Source organism: Lampetra planeri, chromosome 20, assembly GCF_965212315.1.
Source record: "Lampetra planeri chromosome 20, kcLamPlan1.2.h2, whole genome shotgun sequence".
Lineage (NCBI taxonomy): Eukaryota > Metazoa > Chordata > Hyperoartia > Petromyzontiformes > Petromyzontidae > Lampetra > Lampetra planeri.
In genome coordinates, this window is record NC_136126.1 from 5020604 (window position 1) to 5047504 (window position 26901).

At 47.0% G+C, this 26901-nt stretch overlaps 1 protein-coding gene across 1 annotated transcript; it reads left to right on the forward strand.

Moving 5' to 3' along the window:
- The first annotated feature begins 782 nt into the window (after positions 1-782).
- LOC144724325 (mitochondrial adenyl nucleotide antiporter SLC25A24-B-like) lies at positions 783-26010 on the forward strand. The gene is made up of 11 exons (XM_078603354.1): positions 783-1124; positions 4981-5107; positions 7064-7151; positions 8203-8314; positions 10721-10867; positions 11896-12048; positions 12566-12673; positions 16048-16215; positions 17211-17361; positions 18303-18557; positions 25688-26010. The coding sequence occupies exons 1-10, from the start codon at positions 987-989 to the stop codon at positions 18542-18544; spliced, it is 1434 nt and encodes a 477-aa protein (XP_078459480.1). The 5' UTR covers positions 783-986; the 3' UTR covers positions 18545-18557; positions 25688-26010.
- The last annotated feature ends 891 nt before the right edge of the window (positions 26011-26901 follow it).

The window sequence follows — 26901 nt, forward strand, 5'->3', positions numbered from 1 at the left end:
CTGCAGTTTCTCGTGAACATTTATAGATGTGGAAGTGTTGCTTCGACTCATCTTTGGAACATGAGCAGCCTTGAAGAGCAGCGAGCTTGCATTCACACCGAAACTAAAATAAGCAGGGGTGCTGACAATATACAGTATCTTTCAACATGCCAGATATGTTGAAAAGGCTTGTACAAATTTCACTCATGTAAATATTGATATAAAAAAACACACTTCTGATATCCAATATTGCTCAATCTTAACACCGCTTTGCAAAAGTTCCACAATTTAAAAACGTTTGTGATGTTAAGATGCAGACTGGTCTGTGGTTTTCAAATGAGAAAACATTGTGCAAATCAATGGTGGCAGGAGCACTTCGCGTGAATTTGTTCGCAATTAGCAAGTGACACCAAGGGGGTGAGCGGTTGTGGTGTCGTGGTTCGCGCTACGAACCCGCCGACCCGAGTTCGATTCCCGCTCACGGCCAACAGCACAGTGACGATTGTTTGAACCGGCCGTGGGCCTCCCCAGGGTCGACTCAGCCTCCAATGAGTGCCCTGGTGCGGTGCGTAAAACATCGACCGCTAGGGAGACAAAGGCGGTCGGGCGTGGTGTCGGCCACCCACCCCCTCGTGCCGCCGCGCCGGCCTTCATAGGCGCTGCTCGCGAAACAGCACTTGCCCCAGCGGTGTGTGAAGGCTACACGGGGGACCTTTGTCTTTGTAGCCATGGTGGGCACTTGGCAGTGAATGGGTTAACTCCACAGTTGCCCTCCCACCCCACACCACGCCGTCACGTGGCGCAAGAGCGACAATGCAGATGCCCTTCTCAGGATCTCTCTCTCTCCCACTCGCCAGTGCAGCTTTCCACCATCGTCCGACCGTTAGCAGCCTATTTGGGTGACCCCTAATTAGCACACCTGCTGACCCCTCCCCCCCTACCAGCAGCAGCAGCGAGTGACCGTCGTGGCAGATTTGTTATTTATTTGGGAGACAAACCCTCGCACAATGTCGACGACACTGCAGGCAAGGGCAGAGAAGCTGTTCCACAGCCTGGACACGGACGGCAATGGTCGCATTGACTTCAAGGAGCTGAGGAATGGCCTGCGCACCATGGGGATGACCCTGCTGCCCGGGGACGAGGAGGTGAGTCGGACGGACAAACCCTTTCCGCCGTTTCTCGCGGGCGGGCGGGCAGACGGCCGGCGCGTTGTGCGAATGACCCCTTGCCGACTGTCGGAAGGTCGGCGGCAGGCGCTGCTGTTGCTGCTGGCTGCTGTTGCCTGCTGCTCGCGTGTGACAACACCGCAGCCGGCGAATTGAGAGCCCCATGCGGTGTTCTGTCAGACTGGCGCTTTCTGTGCCGCAATGTTGCCCAGCTCATCACATCGAGAGCGTGCGCGCACGTGGGTTTGCTAATCGTGGAGATTAACTCGTTCGGCAATTCCAGATATGCGCACGGTTTAGCAGCCCTTGCACGAACGCGTGCTGCGAGCGGGTGCCTATCGAGGCTGAACCTGGCTAACGACGTGGGCTTTCGCTGACCAATGTTTATCCACGATAAGAAGTGTTTGCGGCCGGTTAGATCGCGTAAATATGAATGCGTATTTATATTTATGGTGCGAGGTGTAATTGCTGGCGAAACGTCGTACTCGAATTGTAAACGGTGTGGGGTTCTACTCTCCAACACAACCGGTGTGCGGCACGCGTAACGAATTGCCACGTTTTGTTTACGTGACAAACCTCACACTCAACGGCTGCGTCGGCTGGTGGTGGGTTCAACGACACAATAATAACCCAAAAGCCATCTTATGGAAGGCTGGCTTGGTTTGGGCTTAGTGCGTGCCCAGCAGTTGGGATGGCCAGCACCGTGCCTGGCTGCCTGCTTGTGTTGTGGTTATTGCAAACATGATGGATTGTATAAAGGTGTCAGTTTTTGTACCAGTTGAAAGGGTAAAAAACTATTACTATATTTTGCCACTGGTAAAGGAGATGTCTCATAGTGCCTATGTCTCTCCAGCCGGCTACGTTAACACGCGACACTGCTGGCTCAACCCATGGGAGGGGTCAGGGCAGGTAGAGACGCAGCAGCAAGCCATAGGCGCCGTCAAGTATTGCTGGGATAACGCACAAACTACACGAGGGATTGTGGAGTCATTTTGCGAGCGGCTTCGTTGAACACATCGTTGATCGATGTTGTGCACAGGTTCGCAGTGCCGTTCACTTCACGTGCCACATCGCGTGAGAAAACTTCACCCACTTTACAGCCCTCGACAGGTTTTGCAGACAGCGTTTATGTTGTGCACGGGGGCAGCAATCCAGCCCTGTGGGTTCATAATCAACGTTTTATAAATGTGTCTTAAAACCCTCCACCACCCGACACGGCCAATCAGCAAAAAAAGTGTCACGTTGACAAAAGGCAAATAGTTCACTGCTTTAGCCCACCGGTGTGTTGAAGCGTGAAACCACAACATTTACACATTTTTTTTGAGTACGACGTTTCGCTGGTAATTGCATCCAGCATCATCGGGCAATTTGCCAGAATGGTACATGCTGTGGTTTCACGCTTCATCACACCGGTGGGCTAAAGCAGTGAACTATTTGTCTTATGTCAACGTGACACTTTTTTGCTGATTGGCCGTGTCGGGTGGTGGAGGGTTACGACACATTTATAAAACGTTGATTATGAACCCCCCTTAGCGAGTAGCACCTATGAAAGCCGGCACGGCACACGAGGGGGTGGGTGGCCAGCACCACGCCTGGCCACCTTTGTGTCCCCCCCCCCCCAGTGGCGATGTTTACACACCGCACCTAGGTACTCATTTGAGGCTGAGGCAACCTAGGGGAGGGCCCACGACCGGCTTAAATAATCGTCACCAATGCTGGTGGCCGTGGGCGGGAATGAAACTCTGGCGGCCGGGTTCGTAGAGCAGCCGAGCGCTACCACGAAACTTGTGCTGCTACAACACACACGTGGCCACTGGCAAACGCACCCTGTCACTTTGGTCACAGCATCTTTTATTACTCGCAGAGCCGAAGGTCCTTTTGTATAAATGTAGCATTGCACTGCATCGAATGCGTGCTAATACGACGCCATCCATTGATAGATGCGCCCAGACGGTGGGTGAACTTTCACCCCAGTGTGTGCCACACACACACTGCTTACCTGGCAAGTGCACACAGTTTATCTTCTTGGTTCTTTCGGTAAAGTCACGTAGAAGGGAAATAATAAAAAATAAAACATAATAAAATCATATAATATTTTATAAAAAATAAAACATAATAAAATACTATAATAATAATATAGTATTTTATTATGTTTTTTTTTATTTTATTATTTCCCTTCTACGTGACTTTACCGAAAGAACCAAGAAGATGAATCCCTGCAGTCACGAAAGCTTTGAATCGACAGTTAGTTTATTTCAATAGATGAATGCAGTTTGCCAATTTCATTTCAAATTTGAATGCACCCTGTCGTGCAAACACTGCATTCACAAATATCTGAGTATAGTATCCACGTGTGAACTCGACTCAACAGTTCCAAGCAATATACTCAAGTTATAACAGGTTATTTTGTAACAACTTCCATTATATTACTTAATACGTAACGCCCGCACGCGACTTACTCCATAACAACATTTACTCACACACCCTGAATGTGATGTACGTATGCAGTACTGTATAGAGTGAGCTTACGAATCGATATTTATTGATTCGTATATGTTGTGGTCCACTCACAGCAAACATAGTGCCACAACCACGTGTATTAGGGGTCGGCCATAAATGACGTCACGCGATTTTGGACGATTTTTGACCCCCCCCCCCCTTCGTCACACGGCGTCACAAAAAGTCAGACCCCCCCCTCAAATATGACGTCACAAAGCTCTGCCCCCACAAAAAAAGCACGCTTCAAATCGCTTTAAACTATTGTCATTGTAGTGCGTATTTAATGTGGCGCTGCACTCTGATGTTGTATGAGAAAACATTTATTACAAAGTCTATTTAATTAAGTAGAACGTGTTGTCTATATTTATTTAAAGTTGCGCATTTTGATGTGACGTTACATTTCTCAACCCCCCCCCCCTTGTTACACATCGTAACAAATGTCTGACTTCCCCCCCCCCCCTAGGTGCGTGACGTCATTTATGGACGGCCCCTTAGTAAAGCAGCTTGCACAGGGTGTTGTGATGAGACCGGTGTTGTATACAGTAGAAAATTATAATTACAGGTACGGTATAAATATTTGACAGCTAATTACGTTTTATGTTGAACTTCATTCGCACCGTACGTTTCCAACCAAGCTGATCGTGGGTGCGGGGGAAGGACAATAAACTAAAAACAAAGCAATTGTAAAGAAATTAGTAAAAAAAATTAAGACTGTCATGCGGGATTGGCAGTAGGGTCGGGATTGCCGGGACAGGCATTACAATGGGCCCTACAAAGCTCGTGACCAAGAGGAAAACCTAAGGGGCAGCTGTTGGAATATGTTTAGGGCGCATGTTGGAAGGTACGTGTGTGTTAATATGAATTTGGAGCTTTCGTGACTGCAGGAATTACTCTTTGGTTCTTTCGGTAAAGTCACGTATAAAGATACAATAATAAATTAAATACTAGCATACTACGACGTTTCGATTGCAACCACAAGCAATCATCGTCAGGTATAAAAGAAATAGCAACAAAAATCTAACCAGAAAACTATAGACAGACATAAGCAGGCAGATATCACAAAGATACATAGAGATGATGATGATTACTTGTGTTGCAATCGAAACGTCGTAGTATGCTATTATTTAATTTATTATTTTATCTTTATACGTGACTTTACCGAAAGAACCAAAGAGTACGTGTGTGTCTTCTGCGCAACTGCTGCACATGGTCTGGCAGACGGTGGGAAGCGTTGTCAATGTGGTGATGGTGGTGATGGTGGTATCAACACGCTTTGGGCCACGGTGACATCTCGATGTTGAAGACCATCGTTGTCCTGTCTCCACTCTCTCCGTAGCGGCTCATGAGGGAGGCGGACAGCAATGGGAATCACCAACTCGACTACGAAGAGTTCTGCGTTTTCCTGGAGAGACGCAGGGACAAACTCAAGGCTGTCTTTTCCTCAATCGATAAAAATGTGGATGGTATGTCATTTTTCGATTTAAAGCTTTCGTGACTGCAGGGATTCATCTTCTTGGTTCTTTCGGTAAAGTCACGTAGAAGGGAAGTAATAAAATAATAAAAATAAAACATAATAAAATAATATACTATAAAAATAAAAAAAATAATATAATAATTTTATTATGTTTTCTTTTTATTCTTTTATTACTTCCCTTCTACGTGACTTTACCGAAAGAACCAAGAAGATGGTGTGACATTCCTCATTTCCCCGACTGAAATTATTTTTTGATGTTTAATCACAGAACGGTAAATGACGCATTAAAATATAATCTGGTTTAATTGTACAGTACCGTATATATTTGTGTAAACAGTACGGTATTATAATGGGGGTAAAGGCGGTGGTGCAGTGGTTAGCGCACTGTGCTATGATGCCTGGAGAGATGTTGACTACCTCGCCTGGTATCCGGGAGTTCGTGGGTTCGATCCCAACCCTGACGCCTGCTGCTGTATATTTGGAGTTTGCGTGTCTCTCTCACTCATTATCATCACGGTGGCTAGGAGATGTTAACTACCTCGTCAGGTATCCAGGAGGTCGTTGGTTCGATCCCGACCCTGACGCCTGCTGTTGTATATTTGGAATTTGCTTGTTCTCCCCATGGTGTGGGTTTTTATCCGAGTCCTCCGGTTTTTTCCTCCACCCCTCCACATTTAGTATCAACATGCGTTCAAAGTATTTGACTGCTGTTATAAATATCCACGCGATAAGCACTGGTGTTGTGATATGGCGACAGGTCTATGTCGCTCCCCTTCACCATCTCTTCAACTATGGTCAGGCAACTCCCATGACTCATACAGCCTGGGGAGGCCTTTGTCCAACAGTTGATTGACGAAGGCTTGTAAACTATTGTGTTCGTGCATTATGATATAATGTACAAGAGTATATCGGCTAACACCAAATCGTTTCCACTCTAATTCTGGCACTTGTAGATATTCAGTAGATATTATCAAGTGAGAGTACAAGGGGCTGTATCTTCTTGGTTCTTTCGGTAAAGTCACGTAGAAGGGAAATAATAAAATAATAAAAATAAAGCATAATATAATAATTCTCACGACGTTTCGGCCACAACGCAAGCAGCCATCCTCAGGTGAAGAACAGGTATGTCTGTCTTTCCGATAGACCTGTTCTTCACCTGAGGACGGCTGCTTGCGTTGTGGCCGAAACGTCGTGAGAATTATTTTATTATGCTTTATTTTTATTATTTTATTATTTCCCTTCTACGTGACTTTACCGAAAGAACCAAGAAGATGAATCCCTGCAGTCACGAAAGCTTTAAATCGAAAAGGGGCTGTATATTATATAATTTTAATAAGAGCCCATCGAGACCAGGGTGTTTACTTAAATACGGCAAAGCATCAAATTCCAATTTGTGAGTAAAGCAATGCGAAAAAAAAAACATTTGAAAAATTCACTGCTGAAAAAAAGAATGAAGCTGATATTGGTGATCGCCTAATGTTGCCCAGTCTTGTTGGAATGGGGCTGCAAATGTGAGCACAGCTGAATCTACCTACTCAGTTCGTGTTTTCTCCCACGGCAAGTCAAACGTCCATTAATAGTATTGGCCAAACATCCCGATGCTCCAGAAAAAAAGTCTTGAGACACACATTGAGACTTTTATGGGTAAACAATTGGCACGATAAATACAGTAATAAAAAATATATACTTTTAAATTAAATATTAATACATTATCCATTCTGGTAAAAAAAAACCCCACTAAAACGTGTATGCGATTATACATTTTATATTTATTTTAAGCCACTTAAATGCCTCTCTTAAAGAGCGTAATGTATCGAGCGAGGCCCATGGAATTCTCCTGCGATTGGCGTTTTCTTGGAGCTCTCCTCTCGTTCGAAGTGCCCGCGTGTTGCCGGTCCTCCCGCGTGCGTGACGCGTGGACGATTTGCGGTTGCGGTCTGGGCAGGCAAACTCAGCGTCGAGGAGATCAAGCAAGCAGTGGAGGAGCAGGGCCTCGCGCTCAACCCGCGTCGGGCGAAAGTTCTCCTGCACAAGTAACAATCCCACCCCTCACCCCTCACCGGGTGTGCTTGCTCCCTTTCGCTGAGTCTCACGCTTGGGAGAATTGACCTTACGCTCAGCGTCAAAACAAAGACAAAGATCTTGATTTGAAGCTTTCGTGACTGCAGGAATCCATACTTTTTGGTTCTTTATTTTGTTTTATTTTGTTTTATTTTAATTTATCTCTAACTATGCGACTTTACCGAAAGAACCAAAAATTAAAGACAAAGATCCCTCCCCCCCCATATATCCTGTAACAGACTGTTGGGGTCAAGTGCTGTTAGCGAGCTGCACCTATGAAGGCCGACATGGCACACGAGGGGGTGGGTGGCCAGCACCACGCCCGGCCGCCTTTATCTCCCCAGTGGCGTTGTTAACACACCGCACCGGGCACTCATTTGAGGCTGAGTCGACCTAGAGGAGGCCCAGGACCCGTTCAGATAAATTGTCACTGGTGTTGGTCGTGAGCGGGAATCGAACTCGGGTCGCCGGGTATTGGAGCGCCGCGCACGGTTGGCTACATACGGCGCGAAAAAAGTTCAACATACATAACCACTGCCCTACCGCTCCCCACCTGCACTTCGGGGCCGTGCATAAATGACGTCACGCACCTAGGGGGGGGGGGGGTCAGACATTTGTGACGATGTGTGACGAGGGGGGGGGGGTGAGAAATGTGACGTCACATCGAAATGCGCAACTTTAAATAAATATAGACAACACGTTCTACTTAATTAAATAGACTTTTTAATAAATGTTTTCTCCAGAGTGCAGCGCCACATTAAATACGCACGACAATGACAATAGTTTAAAGCGATTTGAAGCATGTTTTATTTGGGGGGGGGGGGGCAGAGCTTTGTGACGTCATATTTGAGGGGGGTCTGACTTTGTGTGACGCCGTGTGACGAAGGGGGGGGGGGGGGTCAAAAATCGTACAAAATTGCGTGACGTCATTTATGGACGGCCCCTTCGCACCAGCGTCCTCACGCGCACGCGCGCAGGCGCACGACTCCTTCACGCAGGTTCCCCACTCGTCCCTCCCCACAGGTTGGACCGCGATGGCTCGTCCACCATCGACTGGGACGAGTGGCTGGATTTCTACCTGCTGCACCCGGCCGACAGCATGGAGCAAATTGTGCAGCGCTGGACCCACTCCATGGTCAGAGCCCCTGCCCTAGGACACGGAGCGTCGCGGGCAAATGACTATCGCCGGTCGACGCAGGCGATCCTCGTACACCGAACGAGGATATCACACCGGTGCCGTGCGCACGTGTAGTTACGAAAGCCCTTTCTCGAGCCACGGCTGAGCGGGGACCTCCCCACTCCGCGCGTTTTGGTTGTTGTTTGTGATGATTGCCTGCAGCCGTAGCAAGAGGTGTATGTCTATTCCAGGTCGCTGACCAGGACAGACCCGGATGATTCTAAGTCCAGGCTAGAGGCATATATGTTTATCCGACAATGACGTACCCGGATGTCACTGGAACGAAATCTGAAGAAAAAAACTGATGACGTACACGTATGTTCCCAGGGGCGGTTTCTTCATTAGGGCGATTGGGCGACGCACCACCAATGTCATTCAACCACAGAGTCACGCTAGCCGTCACTGTGCCTCTGGATATAGTCCAATCAGCGTCATGCTACGTTCTGTGGAGTACCGCCTCTTTTTGGGCGATTTCCCTCCAGCTGAGAATCGCCCCGAGTGGTCCCATAGACTTACATTCAAAGATGTTTTTTTTCGAACGGGGGCGCTGCAATGCATTCTCTATGGCTTCCAGGAGGGCTCGCCCTAACGTGCTTACGTCATCATACGTGCTTACGTCATCATACGTAAGCACGTTTCATCCAACAATATAATTTGTCGCCACCTAGTGGAATCTTTAATAAAATAAACTTGAGTGGTTTGTTTTAATAGTGAGTATAGAAACAAACAAGATGTATTGTAAGAGTCACTTTATTTTTCATGAATATTAAAGAAGTGAAGTTGCCTTTACATGCTTAAGCTGTTAATTTATCCATTGCATGGGTGGACCTTATCCTTATCAATCATCCAGACATTTGCCCCCCCTGAGAGATTTTGCAGGAGCTGCCACTGTATGTTCCGATGACGTAGTGTACACACAATGAACACGTCATTTTCCCCACCCCTGGCCCCAATTGGCCCCAATTGGCCCAGAGATGAATTCGGATGTCTTGCGACGCCAGAGTTTCATGGCGTGGTGCCAGCTGAACACGGCAAATAGCCAATGGAAAATCACCCAAACCGTGAAGGCCGTAGCCATGGAGTCAACATTGGGGGGGACCAAATCTTCCAGGGGGTTTGAGGGTCCCCCCCCAGAAAAAAAAAATCTAAATTTGAAAACGAATTTTTCTTGCCTAAAATATAAAAAAATTCAGTACCACATAGGATGGACTTTTTATTTATTTTTTACAATAATGTCTATAAGTGTTTTGTATTACATTGCAATGTTTTTTCTTTTTTACCTTTTCTTGTTTCATTGTATGTAATGGCAGAGATCAGGGATTAATAAAGTACAACCATAACCACAATCATATAAACGGAAATCTATTTTATAGCAATATATTGGGGGGGACATTTTGAGAATATTTGAATATTGGGGGGAATGTGTGTTCCCCAATATATCTTATAATTACGGCCTTGTGCCAAATTGAAAATGGGGTGTGTGTGAGGGGCGGTAGTGCAGTGGTTAGCGCACTGTGCTCTGCCCGACGACCCGAGTTGGACTCCCACTCACGGCCAACACCAGTGACGATTATCTGAACCTCCCCGAGGTCTTCTCAGCCTCAAATGAGCACGTACTTGGTGTGATAGTCGACCACCCCATCCCCTTGTGTGCCGTGCCGCCCTTCACAGGTACCGCCACTCGCTCACAGCACTTGCCCCAACCACTCTGTTAAGTTTTGATTTAAAGCTTTCGTGACTGCAGGGATTCATATTCTTGGTTCTTTCGGTAAAGTCACGTAGAAGGGAAATAATAAAATAATAAAAATTAAACAATAAAATTCTCACGACGTTTCGACTGCAACACAAGCAATCATCATCAGGTGTGAAAACCACACATTTTATTGCTGTGGTTTTCACACCTGATAATAATTTCTTGTGTTGCAGTCGAAACGTCGTGAGAATTTTATTGTTTTATATTCATATTATTTTATTATTTCCCTTCTACGTGACTTTACCGAAAGAACAAAGAATACCAGTCTGTTAAATTTCGATTTAAAGCTTTCGTGACTGCAGGGATTCATCTTCTTGGTTCTTTCGGTAAAGTCACGTAGAAGGGAAATAAAAAAATAAAAATCAAAAATCTCGCGACGTTTCGACTACAACGCAAGCAGCTGTCCTCAGGTGAAGAATGAAACACCACCAAGCTTGGAGCGTATATTTCATTCTTCACCTGAGGACGGCTGCTTGCGTTGTAGCCGAAACGTCGTGAGAATTATTTTTATTTATTTTATTTTATTATTTCCCTTCTACGTGACTTTTAAGGCTACACACGGGGGAGGAGGAGGGGGGGTCACGTGATCTTTGTTTCCGTCGACCTTGCAGATCTTCAACGCTGGCGACGGACTCATCATTCCGCAGGAGTGCGAGGATGGCGTCACGTGGTGGCGCCACCTCCTGGCGGGGGGCGGGGCTTGCGCCGTCTCCTACTCGAGCACCGCGCCACTACTGCGCCTGCGCGTGGAGATGCAGGTATGGGGCCGTCCATAAATGACGTCACGCGATTTTGGACGATTTTTGACCCCCCCCCCCTTAAATATGACGTCACAAAGCTCTGCCCCCCCCCCAAAAAAAATATAAAACATGCTTCAAATCGCTTTAAACGTTTGTCATTGTAGTGGGTATTTAATGTGTATATTTTTTTTATTTTATTTTTTCCCTTCTACGTGACTTTACCGAAAGAACCAAGAAGATGAATCCCTGCAGTCACGAAAGCTTTAATTCAAAATTTAACCATAATAATTGTTTTTAAAGGGCATAAGAGACATTGGGCACATCCCTCTAACATGAACAGAACACCATTCTGACGCTGAAGCACATTACGATTTTAATACGTTCAGCGCATTTAATGTGAATCTATAGATTTATGGACAGAATCAAAATACGTTTTTGTTTTACCATCCGTATAATTTGACATGGGGTTGAAGCGGTGGCACAGTGGTGAGCGCACTGCTCAATGAACCCGGCAACCTCAATTCAGTTCCTGGCCAAGGCTGACACCAGTGGCGTGGGGGTGTCTGAACCAATCCCACCCTTCGCCAAGTCGCACTGACCAGCGTGGTGAAACGTGATCAAACAACCCCCACAACTGACACCACGTGTGGAGGCCTCATTAATTCTCTTAATGGTTCCGAACAGGTGAATTGTGACAGGCAGCTGCGGGTCTGTGCTATGATATTGATATTTTCAACTTCCAAGAATAGTTCTCTCACGGCACTGGCTGCGCTGTGGGCAACAGAGGGCAGTTCAGTGAAATCCATTGTTGTACAGTAGTGCTTCTATGCTCCCACGTCGACGCTTCCCCTAACGCTCAGTCAACCTGGCGTCGTGAAATATCCTCCGTCGGGAAGCCACCACGTGGCAGCGGCCCTGGGCCAAGGGATGTTACGGCACGGTACGCGCACGCCTAGAATATACGGTACGAGTTGCGAAACTCGTCCGCCGTGCCCTCGAGACGCCGACTGCGCGCTGGTTCCGTGCGTGCGCGCGTGGCCCCCAAGGTGCGCGGCACTCCGGAGCGGCCGCTGCACATGGCCGAGAGCGTGAGGAGGATGATCCGCGAGGGCGGGTTGCGCGCCCTTTGGAGGGGGAACGGAGCCAACGTCGTCAAGATGCTGCCCGAGTCCGCCATCATGCAGATGACCTACGAGCAGGTGACGTACACACACACACACACAAAATAAACTCAACGCGAGCCGGCAAGTTTACGAATTTCACTGGAGATCTTGACCTAAAAAACTACACAGGTCTGGGATTTTTTTGTTGGGATTGGAAAGGTATATGAGCTTCGTACCAGACGGTATGTATGCATATCTATGGGACCTTTTTGCCAGTATCAAGGCAATGAAAATAAGATTTGGCTGAAAATAAATACTTATGTAGGGGCAACGATCGGGAGCGTGGTATTTTTAGGGGAGGGGAAGATGAGGAAGGTGGGTCAGGGAGAGAAGAAGAGACCCCAGCAGAACCAAAATATAAAATAAGTCAGTTTTTATTTCTTGCAATTCTCCTGAATGAACAGACACCACATGTCTACCAAAGAAGCGATACGTTCGGAAGTCCACCCCCTCTTCTCCAGCCCCCGAACGCGCGCTCACTCGCGCTGGATTTAGTAGAATAGGGGGACGATGTAATCTGTTGCTAACGACGACCTTTCGCGGGTCTCAACAGCTGAAGAAGTATTTCCGCGGGGAGAAGCAGCGAGTCAGTACGAGCGACCGCTTTGCCGCAGGCTGCATCGCCGGTGGCGTCTCCTCCTCCATCGTCTACCCGCTGGAGGTACCGCCACCACCGTCACTGGAGGAATGCCATGCTCTGGCCCAGAGTCGGGGAATCTATGGCCCATGAAAAACTGAACGAAAAGTTGTTTCTATATGTTACCAAGCAAGGCCCATTGAGATATGAGGTTCTTTTTCAGAAGCGACCTGGCTATCACAAATGATAGCTCTACGAAGTGGCTTATCTCGTGGACATTTATAGCAGCCAAATACTCTAAAAGCATGTTGATTCTAAATGCGGAGGGGAAAACCGGAAGATCCGGAGAACAATCCACGCAAACTCCAAGTATATGGGCGTCAGGGTTGGGATTGAACCCACGACCTCCTGTACACCCAGCGAGGTAGTTAACATCTACTAGCCACCACGGCACCCCCGGGCATCGTTTCACGTGGCCGCAGCCACTTGCAGCCTCCTGCTTCCAAATGAACCGCAAACAAAATACGCATCCATCACTACGAGCATCTTAGCCACACTACTCGGGTACTGGTGGGGAATCATTTTTGACCTGCCAACACTTGTTTAGTCACTCCTGTCACTGGAAGGGCCTCTGGCAGTCTTAGGAGTGATCGAGGTGTGCATTAGTGTGTGTCCTGTAAATAGTATTTGAATGTCCTGTATGGCCTTCAGAACAGCAGTAGGCTTTCGGCGTGGTGAGGTGGCATCAATGGCTTTTAGTTATTGTGACATCTTGATCTTAAAAGGTTCCTGCTTACCCATGGACTATCCCCCCCCTCTCTTCCTCTGCTCACACAACCCCCTAGAGCAGGGGTCTGCAACCTTTAAGACATAAAGAGCCACTTGGACCCGTTTCCGAAGGAAAAAATAAACTGGGAGCCGCAAAACCATTGCAACATTTAAAACAGATGTAGGGGTCTTACGGAGGAAATATGTGTCGAGCTGATATGTATGGGATCCAACGGGAAACTAGCACAGTGGGCGGGGCTACGTCAGTGCACGGGCAGGTGCCCTCTACGACGTCCGCGCTTCGGACGTTACGATCCCCCGGGGCCCCACCCCTCAGGGAGGGGGATGTATAAAAGGGGAATGTATCGGGGGGCTAGGGAGAGTTGGGTTAGCTAAGAAGAGAAGACGGAAGACGTCCGAGATAGAGCCCTGGTCTCCCCCTGCTACGCCGTCCTTGTCAGGACCGCGCAGGCTCGAGCCAGTGGTGTGGTGCCAGAGCCAGAGCCAGTGTTGGTCTGGACTCTGAGTACCGGGCCCGACTGACCAGTGTCGGGCCAAGATAGCCTCCCCTAGTCCACGAGAGGAGGACTCTGAGGCAGGCTAGGGTTAGCTAGGAGGTGTGTCCTCAGAAAGACGGGTGAGGGGGCCGATACCCCCTCAAGTGTGTATGTCACGACGGTTGTTGTAATAAACCTCAGTGTGCCTCAACCCCGGGTGTCGACCTGTATTCGACGGTACTACACAAATATAACACTGCATATATTGTTTCTTACCTTATTGCTATATACAGGATCGTGCAGTCAGCTGTCAATCTGAATAAAAAAAGGACTTTTTCACTTAACAATGTAAAATATATTTTTGCAAATTAATAGCTAAATTACCTGGTTAATGGGATTTTTGCTCCTGAACCTCAGTGCACAGTGTCTGCACATCAGGGCTGTAAGACGTCACCTTCATTTTCACACAGGCTTGCAAGCTGTCATCTGTGAGGCGTGATCGATGTTTGTTTTTAATATAGTTCATGTTGGAGAAGACCTGCTCACATACATATGTGGAGCCGAAGATCGACAGGACTCCAAATGCATACTTTTTCATGTTTATATAAGTGTTGGGGATGGCATTCCATGTTTCGAATACAAGTTTGTCCTGTTTGGGAAGGTTTTCAATATCACTCCATTTATGATTCTGAGCCAGAATGGCCTTCTGACGGGCAACATCCTCAAGAGTAGCGGTCAAGCATTTGAACTTGGACACCCATATATCTTTGTCGGCTATATCGGCCAGTTCCATCTCAAGATCAGGTTGACTTACACCTGCAAATGCAGTCATATTCAATAGGGATGGATCGATCGCCAGGGGAGTGACAGGGAAGGATAATGTCGTTTTTTCCTCTCTGAACTCACAGAATCGTTTCCCAAACGAACTTTGCATTGTGGTGATTGCAGACTTGAAATATTCCAAATTTATCGTATCATGACTTTGTTTGAACTCTCTCAAAGAGGGAAAGTGAGACAGTGTACCTCTCTGTAAATCTTTGACAAACACTGTCAACTTGCGCTCGAATGCCAAAACCTCCTCCAGCATGTGCAGGGCTGTGCCTCCTTTCCCCTGAAGGGTTGTATTTAGCGTGTTTAGATGTGCTGTCATGTCTACCATAAAATGTAATTTTTCCAGCCACTCTGGCTGTTCCAGCTCAGCAAAGGTGAGCTCTTTGCTGCCCAGGAAGGTTTTTACTTCTTCCAAACATGTGACAAAGCAACGGCAACGTTATTGCCTGTCACCGGGCGGGCAGTGTGGAGCGGAGCGGCGACCTGTCAGCAGCGGCAACGCCAGAGCAGGTGTCACAGTGCGCCTCCTCCCGTCGCTAGCATCCGCCCCGGAGCCGCGGTCAAGGTTCAAAAGAGCCGCATGCGGCTCCGGAGCCGCAGGTTGCCGACCCCTGCCCTAGAGGCTCCCCCATGGGATCCTCCCTTAGGGATTGAGTCACTTACAGAACCTCACAATCACACTTTGAACACCACCTATGCCCAGCTATGTAAACTGGCCAGGTTTTATTGGCAGTAGAGCGAGCGGCTTGCAATCGGAATGGTTGCGAGTTAAACATCTGGTGGAGGGTTTACTCAGCCCATCATCCCGCTGAGGTCGGTACAATAGATACCACTCTCTGTGGAAGTCCAGAGTGGCTAACCTAAGGAGAGACTCGCTCCTGCCATAGGAGAGTGGTGTTTCCACCACTGTCTCAGGGCCGTGAACAGTTGATGACAACGATAGAAACACAATCTACAAGCGCCCAGCAATGGTGAAGCCAGTACGGTCCGGTTGCATGAATGAATATCTTGGTGGCGCGCGTGCGCGCGCGCGTGTGTGTGTATTGGGAGCGGTAGTGTAGCGGTTAGCGCTACGCTGCGCTATGAACCTGGCGACCCGGGTTCGATTCCCACTCACGGCTAACACCAGTGACGATTATCTGAACCGGTCCTGAGCCTCCCCTAGGTCGACTCAGCCTATAATGAGTACCTGGTGCGGTGTGTAAACATCGCCACTGGGGAGACAAAGACGGTCGGGCGTGGTGCTGGCCACCCACCCCCTCGTGTACCGTTCCGGCCTTCATAGGTGCTCGCTAACAGCACTTGCCCCTACAGTCTGTTAAGGCTACACAGGGGATCTCTGATCTCTGTGTGCGCGTGCAGGTGTTGAGGACCCGTCTCACTCTGCGCACGACGGGGCAGTACGCGAGCATGGTGGACTGCGCGAGGCAGGTGGTGCAGGCCGAGGGCTGGAGGGCGTTCTACAAGGGCCTCACCCCACACATGGTCGCCCTGCTGCCTCACGCTGGCATCGACCTAGCGCTCTATGAGGTGACATCGCCGTTGCAATCATCCTCCCATCCTCCTCCGCATCATGTTAACCTGCTTGCCCAACATCACTATGAGACCTCCTTTACCAGTGGCAAAATATAGTAATAGGTTTTTACCCTTTCAACTGGTACAAAAACTGACACCTTTATACAAGGCATCATGTTTGCAAAAAGGCGTCATCTGGTCCAACACCAATGGAGACAAAGCTCTAAGAAAAGCTGTCTCGGGTGTGGACCAATCAACTTCAAGGACAGTGCATATCATTATCATCATCAGAGTTGTTTCTCTTTGTTTGCATTTTGACTGCTTGTGTTGTGGTTATTGTATAAAGGTGTTAGTTTTTGTACCAGTTGAAAGGGTAAAAACCTATTACTATGCCCAACATCGTTATCATCGACGATGATCATCAATATATCTTGCCGGTGGTGCCTCCTTTTCCCAACGTCTGCTGCTCAGTGAAGGTACATCTCCCAAGTGTCCTGGGTTGGCTGGCACGGTGCCGCTTGCAGAAATGCTGTCCCGGTGTCCCTGAAGCATTTGAGAATATTGGTATTTAGTACCAATCTCGTATTTTCTGGCCACGTGCTCAATTCATGATGTAGGCGAGGGGCAGGGGATACCTGAGTAGTGGGTGAGGTGTATTACTAATCGTTGGGGCTTACGAGCAGAGAGAGCGAAGCCTCTCACTGGGGCAGCGCCGGTGGTTGAGTCGGCGTGGCATGCAACTGAAGGTTTTTGCTCATGGAGGGAAGGGCAGACAGCTCACCACGTGTCCTGGTTGAACCTCCCGGACATGTTGTAGCTTCAACTGAAGGGACCGCTCTCACCTAAGGAATGCCTCAATCACTGAGATTTATTTCTCCACACACAACAACAAATGATGAACAGTGTACCATACAGTTTTGGCAACCTGCCAGTAACGAACAACAAGATGTTAGAAATGCTGCAAAAAAAACGTCTCCTTTAGTGGCTCATGGTGCGTGCGTGCGGTGCAGACCCTGAAGGAGCTGTGGCTGCAGCACTGCGAGACTGAGCACACGGAGCCAGGCTTGGGGGCAATGCTGGCGTGCGGCGCCGTGTCCAGCACGTGTGCCCAGCTGGGCAGCTACCCCCTGCTGCTGATCAAGACCAGGATGCAGGCCGGAGGTGGGTCTCTTAACGTGGTGGGGCCTCTTGTCATTTGGGGTGGTTTCAGTAAAGTCTTTCCCCCTCTAACCTAGCTTAAATATACGCTCCAAGCTTGGTGGTGTTTCATTCTTCACCTGAGGGCGGCTGCTTGCGTTGTGGCCGAAACGTCGTGATAATTATTTTATTATCTTTTATTTTTATTATTTTATTATTTCCCTTCTACGTGACTTTACCGAAAGAACCAAGAAGATAAAGTCCTGATGTGAACGATGAGACTGTATTGCATCTCCACTGCCCATCAGTCACGCGTGGATATGGGCACCAGTTATCCAGACTGTCTTGGACCGTGGCCAATAAATCAGTGGCATGCAGATGTACCATCTTGGTTTGTGTGCCACCCCTACATGTGACTGCAGAGCTGCCCAACAAACACCAGGTCCACGTAGCTGAACACTGTCCCTTATGACAACGGGAAGGTGGAATGAGAAGGATGAATGACCTGGATAAAGTGGAGATCAAGTGGTTGAGTGACTTAGATATTGGGCAGTACTATGCACAAAAGTGTTGAGTTGTTGTTATCGTTTGTGCTTGTGCACCACTGCCAATGCAGTTTTCCCCCAAAATAATATTGTTTCATAGCAGAGGTCGCAACTGGGTACCCGATACCAGTACCCTACCCGATACCCGGCTACCCGTACCCGGCCGGGTACAGGTACCCGTTTGCGACCTTGGTGCGGCCGGGTACGGGTACGGGTAGGCCGTGAGTCACCGGTGAGTAACCGTTTGTCACTCATTTCGGGTAGGGTACGGGTAGCGTACGGGTACCCATACCCGGCCGGGTACGGGTACCCGTTTGCGACCCTGGTGCGGCCGGGTATGGGTAAGGAATCAAAACCCGTTTGCGAAATAAAAAAATCACTCAGTGGCGGGTGGCGATTAATTTATTCCGTCTCGTTCAGCCGTGCTGAACGGTGCTCAGGGCTCGGCGCAAGTCGGGATGTGGGCCTCGCTGTGGCAGCTGGGGGCGCGCGGCGGCCTGCTGGGCCTCTACCGCGGCATCGTGCCCACGTTCGCGCGCGTCATCCCGAGCGCGGCCGTTTGCAGCGCCGTGTACGACCACATGAAGCGCGGCCTCGGAGTGACGCACGACGCCGGGGAGCAGTGCCGGTGTGCTCACGACGAGGAGGACCTCGCCAGATGAAAGCGAACAAGGGGTGAGCGGCGAGCGCCTGTGACATTTCGTCGCGGGAAATTTAAAATAAATAATAGGATTGAGAGGTAAACCGGGTAGCTCAGAGGTCCAAGTGCTGAGCTGGTCGACCTAAGATCCTGGGTTTTGAGTCCAAATTTCAGCTGTCGACTGTATTTTTTAACTGGATTCTCTGGTATCGCGTCAACGGTCTCAGCTCGGTGACAAACGACTGCACAAAACGGATACAATTATATTTGGGTCTGCGGTTATTTGGCTAAATTACAGCTCTGAGAGTTACACATCTGTGTTGACTGTCATGCTGTGAACATTTACTCTCAGTGGATGTTTTCAGTAAGCCTAATAAATAAGCCAATGCCCGATGGTGAACGGATTACTCAAGAGAGAAACCGTCATGGAAGCGTCTGTGTGTGGTTTGGCAAACGCTCGACAGCGCAACCCACATTTTGATGGTTTGCTGTGGAAGTTTCCTAAACCCCAGTGATTGAAATATACCACGGCAAGCCTTTCGATCAACTTTACAAATGAGATCATTAAAAGCTGCATGCGACCGACGATTGGCAAACACAGTTCACATGACGTCGAGAGAAGCACTGATTCAGAGTAGGAATACTTTTATTTGAACGAGCTCCGTCACGGGTGGTGTACATGGACACACATACACAACATTCATAATTTGTCTAACCCAAAAGAAACCAATTATGGATCGTAACATTGGTTGTGAAAGCACGCACAAAGAATATCTTAACCTATTTTAAACCTTCTTGGTTCTTTCGGTAAAGTCACGTAGAAGGGAAGTAATAAAATAATAAAAATAAAACATAATAAAACAATTTTCACGACGTTTCGGCCACAACGCAAGCAGCCATCCTCAGGCGAAGAATGAAACACCCCAAGCTTGGAGCGTATATTTAAGCTGGGTTAGAGGGGGGGGGAGGTGGGAAGAAGAGCGCCTAAACAAAATAATTTGCATATCAAGAGGAAAGGTGAGAGACTCGATTAGCTGAGCCTTCTTGTCCCGGAGCTTGTTGAAGGATCTCAAAGTTATGTGGAAACCCTCCCCGTAGAGGCGGTTAAATTTCGATTTAAAGCTTTCGTGACTGCAGGGATTCATCTTCTTGGTTCTTTCGGTAAAGTCACGTAGAAGGGAAGTAATAAAATAATAAAAATAAAACATAATAAAACAATTCTCACGACGTTTCGGCCACAACGCAAGCAGCCATCCTCAGGCGAAGAATGAAACACCCCAAGCTTGGAGCGTATATTTAAGCTGGGTTAGAGGGGGGGGGAGGTGGGAAGAAGAGCGCCTAAACAAAATAATTTGCATATCAAGAGGAAAGGTGAGAGACTCGATTAGCTGAGCCTTCTTGTCCCGGAGCTTGTTGAAGGATCTCAAAGTTATGTGGAAACCCTCCCCGTAGAGGCGGTTAAATTTCGATTTAAAGCTTTCGTGACTGCAGGGATTCATCTTCTTGGTTCTTTCGGTAAAGTCACGTAGAAGGGAAGTAATAAAATAATAAAAATAAAACATAATAAAACAATTCTCACGACGTTTCGGCCACAACGCAAGCAGCCATCCTCAGGCGAAGAATGAAACACCCCAAGCTTGGAGCGTATATTTAAGCTGGGTTAGAGGGGGGGGGAGGTGGGAAGAAGAGCGCCTAAACAAAATAATTTGCATATCAAGAGGAAAGGTGAGAGACTCGATTAGCTGAGCCTTCTTGTCCCGGAGCTTGTTGAAGGATCTCAAAGTTATGTGGAAACCCTCCCCGTAGAGGCGGTTAAATTTCGATTTAAAGCTTTCGTGACTGCAGGGATTCATCTTCTTGGTTCTTTCGGTAAAGTCACGTAGAAGGGAAGTAATAAAATAATAAAAATAAAACATAATAAAACAATTCTCACGACGTTTCGGCCACAACGCAAGCAGCCATCCTCAGGCGAAGAATGAAACACCCCAACCTTGGAGCGTATATTTAAGCTGGGTTAGAGGGGGGGGGAGGTGGGAAGAAGAGCGCCTAAACAAAATAATTTGCATATCAAGAGGAAAGGTGAGAGACTCGATTAGCTGAGCCTTCTTGTCCCGGAGCTTGTTGAAGGATCTCAAAGTTATGTGGAAACCCTCCCCGTAGAGGCGGTTAAATTTCGATTTAAAGCTTTCGTGACTGCAGGGATTCATCTTCTTGGTTCTTTCGGTAAAGTCACGTAGAAGGGAAGTAATAAAATAATAAAAATAAAACATAATAAAACAATTCTCACGACGTTTCGGCCACAACGCAAGCAGCCATCCTCAGGCGAAGAATGAAACACCCCAAGCTTGGAGCGTATATTTAAGCTGGGTTAGAGGGGGGGGGAGGTGGGAAGAAGAGCGCCTAAACAAAATAATTTGCATATCAAGAGGAAAGGTGAGAGACTCGATTAGCTGAGCCTTCTTGTCCCGGAGCTTGTTGAAGGATCTCAAAGTTATGTGGAAACCCTCCCCGTAGAGGCGGTTAAATTTCGATTTAAAGCTTTCGTGACTGCAGGGATTCATCTTCTTGGTTCTTTCGGTAAAGTCACGTAGAAGGGAAGTAATAAAATAATAAAAATAAAACAATAAAACAATTCTCACGACGTTTCGGCCACAACGCAAGCAGCCATCCTCAGGCGAAGAATGAGACACCCCAAGCTTGGAGCGTATATTTAAGCTGGGTTAGAGGGGGGGGGAGGTGGGAAGAAGAGCGCCTAAACAAAATAATTTGCATATCAAGAGGAAAGGTGAGAGACTCGATTAGCTGAGCCTTCTTGTCCCGGAGCTTGTTGAAGGATCTCAAAGTTATGTGGAAACCCTCCCCGTAGAGGCGGTTAAATTTCGATTTAAAGCTTTCGTGACTGCAGGGATTCATCTTCTTGGTTCTTTCGGTAAAGTCACGTAGAAGGGAAGTAATAAAATAATAAAAATAAAACATAATAAAACAATTCTCACGACGTTTCGGCCACAACGCAAGCAGCCATCCTCAGGCGAAGAATGAAACACCCCAAGCTTGGAGCGTATATTTAAGCTGGGTTAGAGGGGGGGGGAGGTGGGAAGAAGAGCGCCTAAACAAAATAATTTGCATATCAAGAGGAAAGGTGAGAGACTCGATTAGCTGAGCCTTCTTGTCCCGGAGCTTGTTGAAGGATCTCAAAGTTATGTGGAAACCCTCCCCGTAGAGGCGGTTAAATTTCGATTTAAAGCTTTCGTGACTGCAGGGATTCATCTTCTTGGTTCTTTCGGTAAAGTCACGTAGAAGGGAAGTAATAAAATAATAAAAATAAAACATAATAAAACAATTCTCACGACGTTTCGGCCACAACGCAAGCAGCCATCCTCAGGCGAAGAATGAAACACCCCAAGCTTGGAGCGTATATTTAAGCTGGGTTAGAGGGGGGGGGAGGTGGGAAGAAGAGCGCCTAAACAAAATAATTTGCATATCAAGAGGAAAGGTGAGAGACTCGATTAGCTGAGCCTTCTTGTCCCGGAGCTTGTTGAAGGATCTCAAAGTTATGTGGAAACCCTCCCCGTAGAGGCGGTTAAATTTCGATTTAAAGCTTTCGTGACTGCAGGGATTCATCTTCTTGGTTCTTTCGGTAAAGTCACGTAGAAGGGAAGTAATAAAATAATAAAAATAAAACATAATAAAACAATTCTCACGACGTTTCGGCCACAACGCAAGCAGCCATCCTCAGGCGAAGAATGAAACACCCCAACCTTGGAGCGTATATTTAAGCTGGGTTAGAGGGGGGGGGAGGTGGGAAGAAGAGCGCCTAAACAAAATAATTTGCATATCAAGAGGAAAGGTGAGAGACTCGATTAGCTGAGCCTTCTTGTCCCGGAGCTTGTTGAAGGATCTCAAAGTTATGTGGAAACCCTCCCCGTAGAGGCGGTTAAATTTCGATTTAAAGCTTTCGTGACTGCAGGGATTCATCTTCTTGGTTCTTTCGGTAAAGTCACGTAGAAGGGAAGTAATAAAATAATAAAAATAAAACATAATAAAACAATTCTCACGACGTTTCGGCCACAACGCAAGCAGCCATCCTCAGGCGAAGAATGAAACACCCCAAGCTTGGAGCGTATATTTAAGCTGGGTTAGAGGGGGGGGGAGGTGGGAAGAAGAGCGCCTAAACAAAATAATTTGCATATCAAGAGGAAAGGTGAGAGACTCGATTAGCTGAGCCTTCTTGTCCCGGAGCTTGTTGAAGGATCTCAAAGTTATGTGGAAACCCTCCCCGTAGAGGCGGTTAAATTTCGATGTAAAGCTTTCGTGACTGCAGGGATTCATCTTCTTGGTTCTTTCGGTAAAGTCACGTAGAAGGGAAGTAATAAAATAATAAAAATAAAACATAATAAAACAATTCTCACGACGTTTCGGCCACAACGCAAGCAGCCATCCTCAGGCGAAGAATGAAACACCCCAAGCTTGGAGCGTATATTTAAGCTGGGTTAGAGGGGGGGGGGAGGATGGCTGCTTGCGTTGTGGCCGAAACGTCGTGAGAATTGTTTTATTATGTTTTATTTTTATTATTTTATTACTTCCCTTCTACGTGACTTTACCGAAAGAACCAAGAAGATGAATCCCTGCAGTCACGAAAGCTTTAAATCGAAATTTAACCGCCTCTACGGGGAGGGTTTCCACATAACTTTGAGATCCTTCAACAAGCTCCGGGACAAGAAGGCTCAGCTAATCGAGTCTCTCACCTTTCCTCTTGATATGCAAATTATTTTGTTTAGGCGCTCTTCTTCCCACCTCCCCCCCCCTCTAACCCAGCTTAAATATACGCTCCAAGCTTGGGGTGTTTCATTCTTCGCCTGAGGATGGCTGCTTGCGTTGTGGCCGAAACGTCGTGAGAATTGTTTTATTATGTTTTATTTTTATTATTTTATTACTTCCCTTCTACGTGACTTTACCGAAAGAACCAAGAAGATGAATCCCTGCAGTCACGAAAGCTTTAAATCGAAATTTAACCGCCTCTACGGGGAGGGTTTCCACATAACTTTGAGATCCTTCAACAAGCTCCGGGACAAGAAGGCTCAGCTAATCGAGTCTCTCACCTTTCCTCTTGATATGCAAATTATTTTGTTTAGGCGCTCTTCTTCCCACCTCCCCCCCCCTCTAACCCAGCTTAAATATACGCTCCAAGCTTGGGGTGTTTCATTCTTCGCCTGAGGATGGCTGCTTGCGTTGTGGCCGAAACGTCGTGAGAATTGTTTTATTATGTTTTATTTTTATTATTTTATTACTTCCCTTCTACGTGACTTTACCGAAAGAACCAAGAAGATGAATCCCTGCAGTCACGAAAGCTTTAAATCGAAATTTAACCGCCTCTACGGGGAGGGTTTCCACATAACTTTGAGATCCTTCAACAAGCTCCGGGACAAGAAGGCTCAGCTAATCGAGTCTCTCACCTTTCCTCTTGATATGCAAATTATTTTGTTTAGGCGCTCTTCTTCCCACCTCCCCCCCCCTCTAACCCAGCTTAAATATACGCTCCAAGCTTGGGGTGTTTCATTCTTCGCCTGAGGATGGCTGCTTGCGTTGTGGCCGAAACGTCGTGAGAATTGTTTTATTATGTTTTATTTTTATTATTTTATTACTTCCCTTCTACGTGACTTTACCGAAAGAACCAAGAAGATGAATCCCTGCAGTCACGAAAGCTTTAAATCGAAATTTAACCGCCTCTACGGGGAGGGTTTCCACATAACTTTGAGATCCTTCAACAAGCTCCGAGACAAGAAGGCTCAGCTAATCGAGTCTCTCACCTTTCCTCTTGATATGCAAATTATTTTGTTTAGGCGCTCTTCTTCCCACCTCCCCCCCCCTCTAACCCAGCTTAAATATACGCTCCAAGCTTGGGGTGTTTCATTCTTCGCCTGAGGATGGCTGCTTGCGTTGTGGCCGAAACGTCGTGAGAATTGTTTTATTATGTTTTATTTTTATTATTTTATTACTTCCCTTCTACGTGACTTTACCGAAAGAACCAAGAAGATGAATCCCTGCAGTCACGAAAGCTTTAAATCGAAATTTAACCGCCTCTACGGGGAGGGTTTCCACATAACTTTGAGATCCTTCAACAAGCTCCGGGACAAGAAGGCTCAGCTAATCGAGTCTCTCACCTTTCCTCTTGATATGCAAATTATTTTGTTTAGGCGCTCTTCTTCCCACCTCCCCCCCCCTCTAACCCAGCTTAAATATACGCTCCAAGCTTGGGGTGTCTCATTCTTCGCCTGAGGATGGCTGCTTGCGTTGTGGCCGAAACGTCGTGAGAATTGTTTTATTATGTTTTATTTTTATTATTTTATTACTTCCCTTCTACGTGACTTTACCGAAAGAACCAAGAAGATGAATCCCTGCAGTCACGAAAGCTTTAAATCGAAATCTATTTTAAACCATCACCCTTAACGTCACGTGGCACACGTCGGCACGTGCAGAGCGCGACAACGAGAACTGTCTTTGAAGTGAGACGATAGGTAAAGAGAGAAGATATAGGTCGTGAGGACTGCAGTACAACACTTTCAAGTTAACGCTTCCTCTAGGACCGTGGTTCTTAACCTGGGGTGCACGCAACCGCTGGGGCTTGAGAGATGCCCTTTCCGTGGTGGGTGCGATACATGGCCTGATTTTTTAATCCTTTATATTAAGTTTGCTTGCTTGCTTGCTTGCATGCTTGCGTGCTTGCTTGCTTGCTTACGACCGTGCAAATCTTTCGGTCGTTTTTTAACCCACTTCCCGTGATCCAATCGAGCTGACATTTTCCACACAGACTCGTTGTGCATGACAATTAATTTTCGTGAAAATTTTTTCCCAATATTTTACATTGTTTAGGGAAAAAAATTTAAATATTTAATTACCAATTGCTTAATGCTGGCAGACAATCATCTGACCCATAGGTGGCAGCCATCTCAAGCCAGAGGACGAGAGGACTCTAGCCGCCACGCATATAAAGGATTTATAGTGAAAAACTTTGTTTTTACGGGTGAATTTTTTTTAAAGGTAAATAATCGAAATAATCGAAAACACAAATTAGGCACGGGCATGTAAGTACAACTACTTTGTTTAATCAAACCTATGTATTTATTCACATTCTACATTTTATTTTTGTTACGATTGAGAACCAAAGGGATGCAAGGCTGCGGCAAAATGTTTAAGAACCGCCGCTCTCGGAGATGCTGGCGATATGGAGTGCAGCAGAGGGCGTGCTTCTGGTGGTGAAGAGATTCCTGGAGATTAATCGCGATGGGGGGAGAGGAACCTTGTGCCTGGAGGATGCCGTGGAGCGATGACGAGGTAAGGGTGAGGCAACGGTGGGAAATCAACTCGATATCCCTTACTCTTAGGTTTTTTCGGTAAAGTCACGTAGGTAAAAAATAAAATTAAAATTAATAAAAGTAAAATAAAAATTCACGACGTTTCGGAGGCAACACAAGCTTCCGTCTTCAGGTGGAACCGTCACAGCACGATTGCTGTATCAAGTAAAGAGAAATTCTAAGAGACTTGATACAGCAATCGTGCTGTGACGGTTCCACCTGAAAACGGAAGCTTGTGTTGCCTCCGAAACGTCGTGAATTTTTATTTTACTTTTATTAATTTTATTTTTTACCTACGTGACTTTACTGAAAAAACCTAAGAGTATGAATCCTTGCAGTCACGAAAGCTTCAAATCTAGAATCGATATCCCTTCTCACCGACATGAGCCTTGATCAATCCACTGCTGGACTAAAGCTTTCCCAAGCCTTTGCCTTCTCGCATGGTCCAGCAAAGCCAGGATCCATGTAGCTACTACACAAAAGCTGATGTTATTGCACCATCTCCATAAACACAAGCTGATGTTATGGGGCATGTCCTCTTGGGCGTTATCCCTCCTTTGCCTGACACTCTGTCGTTAGTCTCGGCCACCGCTGGCCATCGTCCCACTTCGTGACACGTCCAGACCGAGCCCAATAACTTTTATTCACAGTCACGTATTAATATAATGTAGTGACTCCTGGAGGATACATTTCCGTTAAATTAAAACTCATGCTGTATGTATATACACAGTTTGTATATATACAGTAAACTCGGCTGCTGGCATGCCTTATACCATGTTTAATTTAAACACTTGCTTGATTGTTTTGACGTGATCTATTGTTTTGTGCCTTTGATATACGAGTTGTGAAATGACTGTTACAACTTGTGCCACACAGGGACAGCTGTTATCAGTGGGTCCCCTGGGCTTAAAAAAACTACAATTGGCCATTGGAATGATTGAGATGAGATGTAAGGTGATTGGAGATACTGGGGCATTTAAGAGCCAATTAATGTGCAAATACGAAATCCTTAGCACGACTTGTTGGT